Below are 13,037 nucleotides of genomic sequence, written 5' to 3'. Positions count from 1 at the left end.
AATAAACTAGGGCTTGACTTTTCATGAACTTGTTTTCCCAAGAACTTTGATTTACTAGTTAGCTAACTGTATTGAAAAAGCTTCATTGAAAAATTGTTCCTGCTCAGCACAGCTTAATCTATATTCTTGGGTTCCCAGTGCCAATTTTTTTCTTTCTTCCAATTTTTATGTTAGGTTCAAGCGAGTACATGTGCAGGTTTGTTACATGGGTAAATTGTATGTTCCTGGGGTTTGGATGTACAAATTATTTTGTCAGTCAGCTAGTAAGCATGTACCTGATAGGCCATCTTTCAACACTCACCCTCGTCCCACCCTCCATCCTCAAGTAGGCCCCATTGCCTTTCTTCGCTTCTTTGTGTCCCTGTGTACTCAATGTTACTCAATGTTTAGCTCCTACTTAGAAGTGAGAACATGCAGTTTTTGGTTTTCTGTTTCTGCTTTAATTCACTTAGGATAATGGCTTCCAGCTGCATCCATGTTGCTGCAAAGGATAGTATTTCCTCCTTTTCATGGCTGTGTAGTATTCCATCATGTATATGTATTATGTTATTTTTATCCAGACCACCATTGATGGGCATCTAGGTTGATTCCACACTTCTGCTATTGTGATTAGTGTGTAATGAACATACACATGCATATATGTCTTTCTGGTAGAATGATTTGCATTCCTTTGGGCATATACCCAGTCATGGGATTGCTGGGCTGAACAGTAATTGTTTTACCTTCTTTGAGAAATCTCCAAACTGCTTCCCACTGCAGCTGAACTAGTTTTTATTCCCACCAGCAGTATATAAGCATTCCCATTTCTCCACAACCTTGCCAGTATCTCTTCTTTATGGACTTTCTAATAACAACCACTCGGACTGTTGTGAGATGGTCTCTCATTGTGGTTTTCATTTGCATTTCTCTAAGGATTAGTGATGTTGAGCACATTTCTGAATGAACCATCCAGCTTGGCTTCATTGTTTTTTATTCTTTCGCCTGAAGAACTCAAAGAAAGAAGTAAAAGAGATATATTTGCCCTTTGATTTATGAATGAATGATGATGTCTTAGATCTCAAATATTTGCTAAAAATGTAGATATCTTTAGAGTACTTCTATACAGAAACCAAAATATTAAAATTAACAAATCTGCTTCCTTCATCAGTATCTTATTCTCCAAGTTTGACATTTGAATCCTAATTCCTAAAAATTGAATGTTTTGGTAAGTCATAGTCTGTTCTTTAGACTACATTTCTTTCCTTCTTAAGAAATAATTGCTTATCAATATAGCTATCTGGATGTATTTATCTGTGTAAAGAAGATGTTAGAAGTGTGACCAGATTGCATTTATAAATATTATAACACTACCATAAATTGAGTAAATAGCACACAATATCAGTAGTTCAGCTTAGAGTGACTCATTTGTCAGTCCAGTCATAGTCATCACTTAGAAATAATTCACAACAGACTTTGAGGTCCTAGAGAGATGATAAAAATAGGTGGGATGAAAGTACCTATTTGGGGAATTGTCTGGAATGTTTAATACTATCCAGATGACATCATCATAACCTGGTAGTATTAAATGTGACTCTGGCACTTTCCCAGGCTATTCAGTTATTTTTTTTTAATTATTGCCTAAAAAAAACAGCTCCAGGACAGTTAATGAAATGTTACTACATATATTGAAATCAGTAAGAAAACCCAGCTGTTGTTCTGGAATTATATTAAGAGAGTTCTGATGTTTCAGACAGTATCTCATCTTGTCTGTAAGCCAGTATTGCCTCATGACATCTCTTCTATTATTGTCTTGAAGTACTGATTAAAGTTGTTTTTTGTTTTTTGTTTTTTTTTGAGATGGAGTCTTACTCTGCCACCCAGGCTGGAGTGCAGTGGCATGGTCTCAGCTCACTGCAACCTCTGCCTCCCAGGTTCATGTGATTCTCCTACTTCTGCCTCCTGAGTAGCTGAGATTACAGGCGTGTGCCACCATGCCCAGCTAATTTTTTTTTTTTTTTTTTTTTGGTATTTTTAGTAGAGACAGGGTTTCGCCAGGCTAGTCTTGAACTCCTGACCTCAGGTGTTCTGCCCACCTCAGCCTCCCAAAGTGCTGGGATTACAGTCTTGAGCCACCACGCCCAGCCTAAAGTTTTTATTATTTAATCTTCTTTTCTTATATGTACTTGTTTGCATTGGGGACTGAATTTTATTTCCTGGTGGTTCCCACATTAGCATTTAGGACCATTGTCATAGAGGTGCTTAAATTTTTTGTTTTAATTTTTGCTTAATGGGACTGTACAGATTATTAACCTGAGTTCACAGTTTCACATTATTTTTCAGTGCTTTTTAAAAATGTAAATTAGATCAAGTCTCTCATCTACTTAAAGCCCTTAAGTGGCTCTCAATATTTTAAGATACAGACCCCCTTGCTAGGCCTAGAAATCTTGCTTAGTTTGACTTTCACTTCTTCAGTTTCATCGTATGCCTTCCTCCTTCCCTGTTCTTTATGCGTTAGCCTCATTGGTCTCCTTTCAGTTTTGTGAATGTGCTGCACCTTTTTTTAGAATGCTTTTATCCCAGTTTAAATAATACCTTCAAAAAGAAGCCTTTCATGATCACCGTATCTACAGAGGCCTCACCCAGATGCTTTCCAGTTGATCATCCCTGTACCTCTAGCATTTATTGCCCCCTGAAATTGTAATGTTTGTCTGCTTATTCATTGTCTTTTTCTCCACTCAAATGGAAGTTTCATGAGGCCAAAGTGCCAAGCATCGTGAGAGACACAAATAAGTCACTCAAATATTTGTCAAATGGAGTTTATTCTTCAAACTCAAGTAGTGTAACTTTCTTTCTTAATTTGATTCCATGAGGGAGAAAGCACTGTGCTTTGAGATTGACCTGAAAAAAAGTCAGGACAGTTGAGGGCCCTGAGTCCTGTGCTACTGTGCTCATCACTCTTAGGTAATTGATTTTATTCTCATTGACTGAGATATTTAGGGTGCTTTTTAAGATCTTTACATATATATGGAAACTGGCAAAAAAAATTATGGTTTTCTGCGCATGTTTATCAGCCTTGATTTGCCCTATTAAATATTTCAGAGTTAGAATTATAAATTTCTTACTAATGTACATTTTATGTTGTAAGTACTAGGCTCTTATTTGATGGTGCAGACAGCATGATATTTTTACGTGACAGGACAGGATAAAGAAATTGCTATGTATGGGCAGAAGCCAGTAGGATAGATGTGGAATAAAAACCCCTTTAAGGGTTCTTTGCCGTCAAGTGCCAGTTCATGTGCAGAGCAATTTAAGGTATGACTCTCCCAGCAAAAACAAAATTTGTGGTTTTTTACTGAGAAATCAGAGTAACCCAAGGCCTGAATAACTTGCCCACCATGACACAGCAGTGAAGAATAGAGCCTCGGTTCAAAATCAGGCTTGTCTGACTCTAGAATTTATTTCTACTACATTTTGAAATCTTCCTAAGTAGAAAGAAATCTAGAAATACATGTATTTTACTTACATGTTTTATTAAAGATGTGGAAAATGTTTGAAGTCATCTGTTTGATATCTGTTACTGTCATCATATATTACAATCTAGTAGCTTCTATGCGGGGATTATAAATAGTTTTAGAAAAGTTTGACTATATTTGCTTTTAATTAAACCAGAAACTTGAACATATAGTCATGAAAGTCAATTGTAAATAACCTTGAAAACTTTCAACTATGTAACTAAAAATTCTCAGAAGACCATGGTTTGCTTCAGTAGTTGCACATAGCTTGAAGAACTGATTCAGAATCTAACAGATGCGAACAGCCTAATGTAGGGAAATTGCTGAAAGCACAATTAAATTGCCAGAGTATACCACAAGCAACAATTTCCTTAATTTTTGTCGAACACACAATTTGAAATGATTATGTGCTTACAAAAACAAACAGAGAAACGCAAAGTGTTTTACAATCTGTAGTTTTATATTCATAAATATATCTCAAGGTTAAAAGTTTAATATTATAAATAGCATTATAACCCAATATTTAAAATTAGGGTAACCCACGTTATCCTAATTAATACAGAATCGGACACCTAATCCATTTTCTGCTAGTGTTCACATGTCAGGTGGTACATATATCGATGTGCTAAAAACAGTTCAAATTATTTCATCTAATGGGACTTCCTTTCTCAGTAATATTCCAAGAGTGATTGGCAAGAACCAGCACAAGCTGAGCTGTCAAGAAGTCTTGAAGTCTTGATCTACAATAAAAAGGGTTTTTTTGGCCAGGCACGGTGGCTCACACCTGTAATCCCAGCACTTTGGGAGGCCAAGGTGGATGGATCACGAGGTCAGGAGTTCAAGACCAGCCTGGCCAACATGGTGAAACCCCATCTCTACTAAAAATACAAAAATTAGCTGGGCATGGTGGCAGGCACCTGTAATCCCAGCTACTTGGGAGGCTGAGGTAGGAGAATCATCTGAACCCAGGAGGCAGAGGTTGCAGTGAGCCAAGATCGCACCATTGCACTCCAGCCTGGGTGACAGGGCAAGACTCCATCTCAAAAAAAAAAGTGGTAGGGGGTTTCATAGTAACATTTTTGTACTGATTAGAAGAAAAAACTGTTAGAGGAAAAGACGAGTATAGATTTAGATGTGAAGATTGAAAATAATAGCTCTTCAAAATATTTTAAAGAGAGCAAATTAGCCAGTTTTGATTACCTTGTTGGAGCTTCATCTAGTGGTCATATTCCTGAAAACACCGTTTCTCTTCAAATTTAGTAACTAGAATTGTGAAGTCTGCAGATTTGTGGGTTAGGAATCTCTTGCCAGGATTTAATTGAGTTTTTTTTTTAAAAAAAAGATTCTTTAAGCATAAAATATTAAATTGGCATCAACCTTTTAACTTTACTCCAAAATTACAAATTGATGAAATTACAAATTAAATCCTTTTAACATAATATTAAATATTTAATTCCATAAATTATTAATCTTTTGTGCTATTATTCAGCTCCATCTTTGAGGAATGCTAGTAATTTCTGACTAAGAACATGAGGCTTAAAGATAGTCATGCAAAGATTCTCACACCCCTGAGACTTGAGGGAACTCAGCTGTCTGGGTTTCCTCCACTTCTTTGATAAGATGCTGGGAAGGCTGCCTCTTATCCCTGGGGGAAGAGAAGGGATACCACTAAGCAGTGACGACGATGATGATAGCAACTAACATTTATTGAGCATTTATTATGTATCAGGCACTATGCTATGAAATGTACTTATCTATAAGTGCAGACTGAAAGCATTGATTAATTATACTATATATAACTTTAATCTGTATAACTTGAAATCTGCTTGTTGGGGCACCAGCCTTCAGAGTTGATAGAAGATGACTCTTGGATTTTTGAGGTTGACTGACTGTAAGATGATAGTTATAGTGACTTAGAAGGTGGTAATGAAGTTTATAAAAAGAAAGATGAGCTCTGTCTTGATAACATTGCAGTGGCAGAAAGAAAATCTGTATAAATACATAGTTAGGTAGCTGTTGAAATGTCAAATATCATTGGCAAATTTGGAGATTATTCTTATAAAAATTCTAAGGAATGAATGAAATCTCCCAGGGCAGAGTTTCCTAACCTGGAATTAAACCTAAGATTTTATAGACCTCCTTGAAATTATATACTAAATTGTATATGTGCATGTGTATGTATGTATCATTTTTATTAGACTTTCAGTAGGATCTGTGAGCAGAAGGCCCAAGGCCAGAGTATTAAGATATCTCTTGACCGGGGAAATGAAAGGCACCCTGAAACAGGCACTAGATGAGAAGATTATGAAAAAGAACTAACATCATTCAGCTAAGAATAAAGCAGATCCAAGCTTAGCCACATGAAGGTGATAGTTTTTTTTTTTTTTTAGAAATGATATTTCACTATGTTGCCTATGCTGGTCTCAGACTCCTTTGTAGTCATTTATTATGGTGCTTGAATCGTGAAAGAAAGAAACAAGAAAGCTGGGAAATAAACACACAAATCTTAATGGTCATCATTGGAAGTGGCTAGCGTGCTAACTCCTTACTTTAAAAATTGGTACTTAAAGAGGAAGAATTAAGCATTCATTCTTCCAACCTATTAAAAGTTTTTTTCAGAATAATAACTCTAGTTGACAAGAAAAAATACTTCTCTACAGAAGAATTTCACCTAATAAATGTGACAGGAATCAATTTAAAAATGACAATTTTGCAACCCCTAATGAAATCACTGATTCATGTAACAGCCACTAATGAATACTAAAACTGTTAGTGCTGTGGTTCTCAAAGTCAGGCCCCTGTTCCAGCATCTTAAATATTACTTGGATACTTCTTTAAAAAATACGAAATCTCAGGCTCTTTCCAAAACCAACTATGTCAGAAACTCTAAGGGTAAGTCCCAGTAAGCTGTGTGTTAACAAGCCCTCTGAGGGTTCTGACAATCATTGGAGTTTGAGAACCATGATATTAGGAGAAAGATTGATAAGAATCTTTAATTGAAGGATCAGGCTCTCACTCCCAGTACTTACTGACCAATCTTAGCACTCCTAAAAGAAGAACCAGATGTTATATTCCTCCTAGTAGAGGCACCTGTGATGTATTATTGCCACTCCCAAAAGATACTAAGCCTGAATCTATTCAGTCCTTTATAGAAACTATAGGAGACGGAAGAATAAGTTAAACAGTAATGTGAGGAAGCAAAGGACAAATCCAGAATGTAGGATGGCCGACTCAGTTTCTTCATGTCAGTGGCATAGGAAAAAGGGGGAGGGTGAGAGTAAGGGTACTGTTCCAGCGTAAAAGGGCTCCAGAAACAAAATAAACAAATATAAAATGTTCATCTTGGTTTGTATCCCGATTCAAACAAGCCAACTTTGGAGATTTGAATTCAGACTGGGTATTAGATGATAATAAGGAATTCTTAATTATGTTAGGTTTGATAACGATATTGCACTTATGTAAGAAAATGTCATTTTTTTAAGAGACATATAGAAAAGTATTTAGAGTGAAATAAATTGATGTCAAAATTTGCTTTATGTTACATGAGGAAAAAAGGATAAATGAAACAAGTATGACAAAATGTTGATAACTCGAATTTGGGTTTTATTTAGTATGATTTTATGTATGTACAAAACTTTCATAATAGAAAATTTTAAAAGATATCTGTGAAATAATGTGTTTATTAGGACATTTCTACCTATGCTAACCTTCATCACAGTGTATTATAATTGCCTGTTTACCTTGCCTATGCTAGTATTTCTCAAACTATCAAACTGTCAATATTGAGTTTAAATTGGCCAGTCTGTTGCAGACCGTGATTTTTGTAAAATGGCAATAAAAAATAATGACCAGAAAAGCAAAACTGGAGGGGATGTTGACATACAAAATATAACCTTAAAAGTTTTCATTATTAAAGTTAACAAACATAAAATTACATTTCACTTAAGAATTAGAACCAACATAAACATAGGAAACAAGAATTGTCTAAAAACTGTATTTATTCATCAAAAATACATAAGCAGATATGAGAGCTATCTGGCTGTGACATCTGTCACCCCACTGATCGCCAGGGTTGATTCGGCTGATCTGGCTGGCTAGATGGCTGTCCCCTTCCTCCCTCACCCCTCCATGTGTGTCCCTCCCAAAGCTGCATGCTCGGTCGAAGTGGACAACCATCCCCAATAGAGGAGGACCGGTCTTTGGTCGAGGGTATATGAGTAGCTGCACTCCTCTGCCAGAACCTCCAAACAAGCTCTCAAGAATACACACATAAGCAGTTAGTATAGACAGTTGCTATTACATTCATAAGTTTGTTCTGTAATCATAAGGTTTTTATTTTTTATTTTTATTATTTATTTATTTATTTATTTCTGAGACAGAGTCTTGCTCTGTCGCCCAGGCTAGAATGCAGTGGCGCGATCTCGGCTCACTGCAACCCCACCTCCCAGGTTCAAGCGATTCTCCTGCCTCAGCCTCCCGAGTAGCTGGGATTACAAGCACCCCCCACCATGCCTGACTAATTTTTGTATACTTAGTAGAGACGGGGTTTTGCCATGTTGGCCAGGCTGGCTTCGAACTCCTGACTTCAGGTGATCCACCCACCTCAGCCTCCCAAAGTGCTGGGATTACAGGTGTGAGCTGCCACACCAGGCCATAAATAAGGTTTTTAATGTGAAACATGAATGTGCTTTTTGTATGTTAACTTGAAGACCATGTGCATTAACTTGAGCTTGGATTTTGTTCCTCGAAGGGATTGATGTATGCCTAAACAAATTTTATTTGCAGCCACAGGTTTCTGGCTCACTTACTTCTATTACTGATTTCTCAGCAGATGTTACAGTTTTCAGGGATGCCTACACTGCAGAAATCATAAAGCATGGGGAAGATAATAGATACACTGGAATGCCTGCCGAGATTTTCACCTAGAGAGTGAAAGTGCCACTTCTCTAAATAGTTTGTCTCTGGAATTTAGACCATTTTTCTCACACTGTGTGTTATACATTTACTGATAGGTGATGATTCTGTCTTTACATGGTAACTTTAGATTCAGATATACCATGCCTTTGTTTTTCAGACAGTGCCCTTCCTGATGCCACGTTTCAAAGTTTTTCTTTCCCCTTGCCTGTGGTACTCCCGATTTGGACTGATAGCTTCAACAAACAATAACAATAGATTCCACTGTGCTTCCCGGGACTCGTTTTGTAGTCAGTAGTTTGGGGTCTCTTTCTATATATGTAAACTTCCACTTGTTCACATTAAACCTGTTAGATTTCTCTGTGTTGCCAAAATCTCAAAAATCTTTCCCACTAACCTCCATTGACTCAGCATTTTCTTCAGGGGAAAAAAAAAAGGTTGTCTGTTTGGACAATTCAGTCATTTGTCCATGAAAAAATGGTCTCATTTAGCGGTACAGCTTAAATAGCGTTTTGTGTGGAATCTTAGGAAAGATACTATTAACTACTCAAAAGATACTCGCTTACAGAAAGCATATTGCATTCCCCTCAGTAGGTTATATTTGTCCAAAGGTCCGTATTTATAGTGGACTTCCCAGCTCATCCAGTGTAGAAGTGAGCCTCTGGTTCGCTCTTATGCAGAGAAGGCACATTGTCTACTTGCCAGTTCTTAATCTGTCTCTGTTGGCAGTTTGGACATTTTGACTAAAAATTATGCATACTTGTTCTTAAGTGATCTGTTCTCCTTTAGAATTATGGATAGCTACTATGCAGGTTCTGCAAAGGCAAGAGGAAGATGTAATGAGCTGACCATCTCAGTTTCTGATGCCAGCCCATAAAAAAGAATAAAATGCCCACTTACATTTAAAGCCTGTAATATTTAGAATATGGCTAATAGCTAAGTACTAAGAATTATGCATAGGATGCTTTGTGCTTATGCTTAATGCTAAGCATTGCAGAGTACGAAAGAGAATAATACAGTTCCTGTCTTCAGGAAGCTTAAGTGAAGTTGTCTTTAATACTTCAAAACACTATGTGTTACAGCAGCAGTCCCCAACCTTTTAAATGGCACCAGGGACCAAGTAAGTGGAGGGCAATTTTTCCACAGACCTAGGTTGGGGAGGATGATTTGGGGATGAAACTGTTCTACCTCAGATCATCAGGCATTAGTTAGATTCTCAAAAGGAGCATGCAACCTAGATCCCTCACATGTGCAGTTCACAATAGGGTTCACATTCCTATGGCAGGGGGCCAGGTTCCTAACAGGCCATGGACCAGTGCTGGTCCGTGACCCAGGGGTTGAGGACCCCTCTTTTAAAGTAAGGGCTATGTGTATACACATGTGTGTGTACCTTGGGATATTTGTGATACACATGCAGATTATTACATACAGTGTGAGGCAGTGTATGATAAGTAACAAGGTGTTGAGAGAACAGGTTATTTCTGTTTGAAGTGAAGAGGGACTATTTAAGGTCAAGGTGGCATTTAATTAGAGTATGGAAAGGATGGTTAGGGTCTGGTGTGATGGCTCACACCTGTAATCCCAGCACGTTGGGAGGCCAAGGCAGGAGGATTGCTTGAGTCCAGGAGTTTGAGACCAGCCTGAACAACAGAGTGAGACCCCATCTCTACAAAAAATAAAATATTAATAATTAGCCAGATGTGGTGGCATGCATCTGTAGTCCCAGCTATTCAGGAGGCTGAGGTGGAAGGATTGATTGAGCCCAGGAGGTTGAGGTTGAGGTGAGCTACAATTGCACACCATACTGCACCCTGGGCAACAACAGAGTGAGGCCTTGACTAAAAAATAAATAAACAAATAAAATAAAAGGATGGTTAGGATTTCAACAGGAGTCTAGTAAAGATGCTTAATGTAATAAAAAAATTATGTCAAATATTACAGCCCCAGATTGACTGTTCAGTCACCAGTTGTACAAATTCAGCCAGATTACTTAATCCCTCTGATTGTCAGCTTTCTCATCTATAAAATGGGAATTGAGTAATAGTTATCATAGAAGGTTTTAGGAAGATGAAATGAGACACTGTGATATGAACATGCTTTGTAAAGTATAAAGTATTGTGTAAATGTTAGTACATTTTATAGTAAGTAGGCCAGGCATGGGGGCTCACACCTATAATCCCAGCACTTTGGGAGGCCAAGGCAGGCAGATCACCTGAGGTCAGGAGTTTGAGACCAGCTTGGGCAACATGTTGAAACCCCGTCTCTACTACAAATATAAAAGTTAGCCAGGCGTAGTGGTGTGCACCTGTAGTCCCAGTTATTCGGGAGGCTGAGGCATGAGAATTGCTTGGACCTGGGGAGCAGAGGTTGCAGTGAGCCAAGATTACACCACTGCACTCCAGCCTAGGTGACAGACAAGACTCTGTCTTGAAAAACTAAAGAAAAAAATACATAGTAAATATTGAGAAGGACATGAGCCAAAGGCAGGGAGTTTAAAAACCAGTAAGCTAGTAAACACTAGAGCAGAAAATGTGTGCAGGTGACTGGGAATATTGAGTCACTCATACAGTTCCCTAGTTAGGACAATTATGTTAAATTTAAAAGTCTTTCAAGATTTGTGTTGATCAAAAGATAATTTCAGAGAACTTTCAGGTCTTTGGGTGAAATGTTAATGAGTGGTAATGTTTAGTTTTATTGAATTGATGTACATAGTTACATAGAATTAAATTTTCAGGTAAGTTGCTTTAATAAAGATTATAACATTGCATAAAGATAGTATATCTTGCAAAATATATTTGTCTTATAGTTTAGAGAATATGGTTGTCATGACAATGTTTGGTTTAGAGCACAAATCTGCCTGTTCTTGGGTAGATGAGAATTCCTTCCAACAGCACAGGGCATAAATTATTTAAGCTACTTCCAGGTATCACCATATCTCATGTTACAGGTGGTTTGTATAATAATTGCATGAAAACAGTGTTTCAGAAAAGATGTCTTCTGTGTGACAAGATGTCAGAGAATTCATTTATTTCCTCTGTTTTACATAAATTTTATTTTTTTAAAGTGTGAAATAATAAGCTTTTCAACAAATAGAGAGAGTACCTAGACATTAAAAAAATCATGTTGAGTTGTACTGTGAATATTATGCTGCTTGCTGCTGACTGGTCTTGGGCTGTCACCATTTATTTGGACTCCAGTGAAATATGATTAGAAATACTTCTCCAGGCTGGGCACGGTGGCTCACACCTGTAATCCCAGTACTTTGGGAGGCTGAGGCAGGAGGATCACGAGGTCAGGAGTTCGAGACCAGCCTGGCCAACATGGTGAAACCCCATCTATACTAAAAATACAAAAAGTAGCTGGGCATGGTGGCAGGTACCTGCAATCCCAGCTACTCGGGAGGCTGAGGCAGAAGAATCATTTGAACCTGGGAGGTGAAGGTTGCAGTGAGCTGAGATCGCACCACTACACTCCAGACTGGGCAACAGAGCAAGACTCCATCTCAAAAAAAAAGAAAAGAAATACTTCAAAGTCAAGAAACTTGGAAAACACCATGTTACTTTATCATTAATTATTGTTTTTTTTTATTTTATTTTTTATTTTTATTTATTTTTTTTTTTGAGACAGAATCTCACTTTGTCACCCAGGCTGGAGTGCAGTGGTGCCATCTCGGCTCACTGCAAGCTCCGCCTCCTGCATTCACACCATTCTCCTGCCTCAGCCTCCCCAGTAGCTAGGACTACAGGCGCCCGCCACCATGCCCGGCTAATTTTTTGTATTTTTAGTAGAGACGGAGTTTCACTGTGTTATCCAGGATGGTCTCGATCACCTGACCTCGTGATCTGCCCACCTCAGCCTCCCAAAGTGCTGGGACTACAGGCGTGAGCCACTGCTCCTGGCCAAAAAAAAAATTTTTGAGGAAAAAAATTTCCTGACTACTAATAGTGGAGTTATTTATTTTGGTGACTAATTCTTAATCCTCTCTTCATTTATAGACTATCTTGCTAATCATGGCCGGTTAAATGAGTCTGAAGCCAGGCGAAAATTCTGGCAAATCCTGTCTGCTGTTGATTATTGTCATGGTCGGAAGATTGTGCACCGTGACCTCAAAGCTGAAAATCTCCTGCTGGATAACAACATGAATATCAAAATAGCAGGTAACTGGGACACAACTGGCTCTAATATGATCCGATGTGAGCCACTGCACTCAGTGTGTAGAAACAGACCTGCAGGCGCAGATTCAGCGGCATTTCTACCTGATGACATCAGGCTTTCTCAAAGTCTATTTTATTCATTTCCTTAGTTCTGTGTGTAATTAAAAGTAAGGGAATGAGTTCATTATTAATATACACAGGTCAGAGCTACATCTGGGGTCTGATGTGTCCAGATTCCATTGGCAGGGTTGGGGGGTGCTCTGCTGGAAGAGGTACATTTATCTGAGTGTCAGAGTGATGGGAGAAAGGACAGGGCTGGAGGAGCAATACTGATTGCTGGTACTCTGGCCTGCTCTCCTAATTGTGACTGATGGCTACAGCCAGAAGCAGAGAAAAAGCAAAAGAAGTGATGGAGGTAGAATGAGAAATAGTTGAGACAGAAAAGCACCTTTCCTTGTTCTGATACGATAGGGTTTTG

At 38.2% G+C, this 13,037-nt stretch overlaps 1 protein-coding gene across 1 annotated transcript in view; it reads left to right on the top strand.

Annotated features, from left to right (window-relative positions):
• Positions 1-13,037, top strand: part of SIK2 (salt inducible kinase 2) — a 131,231-nt gene that overhangs the window by 75,441 nt on the left and 42,753 nt on the right. The window contains exon 4 of the mRNA XM_003253119.4: positions 12,401-12,562. Coding sequence (XP_003253167.1) covers positions 12,401-12,562 — 162 coding nt within the window. The remainder of the gene's footprint in view (positions 1-12,400; positions 12,563-13,037) is intronic.

Source organism: Nomascus leucogenys, chromosome 15 (assembly GCF_006542625.1).
Source record: "Nomascus leucogenys isolate Asia chromosome 15, Asia_NLE_v1, whole genome shotgun sequence".
NCBI classification, from domain to species: Eukaryota; Metazoa; Chordata; class Mammalia; order Primates; family Hylobatidae; genus Nomascus; species Nomascus leucogenys.
This window is presented reverse-complemented; position numbering and strand designations above follow the sequence as displayed.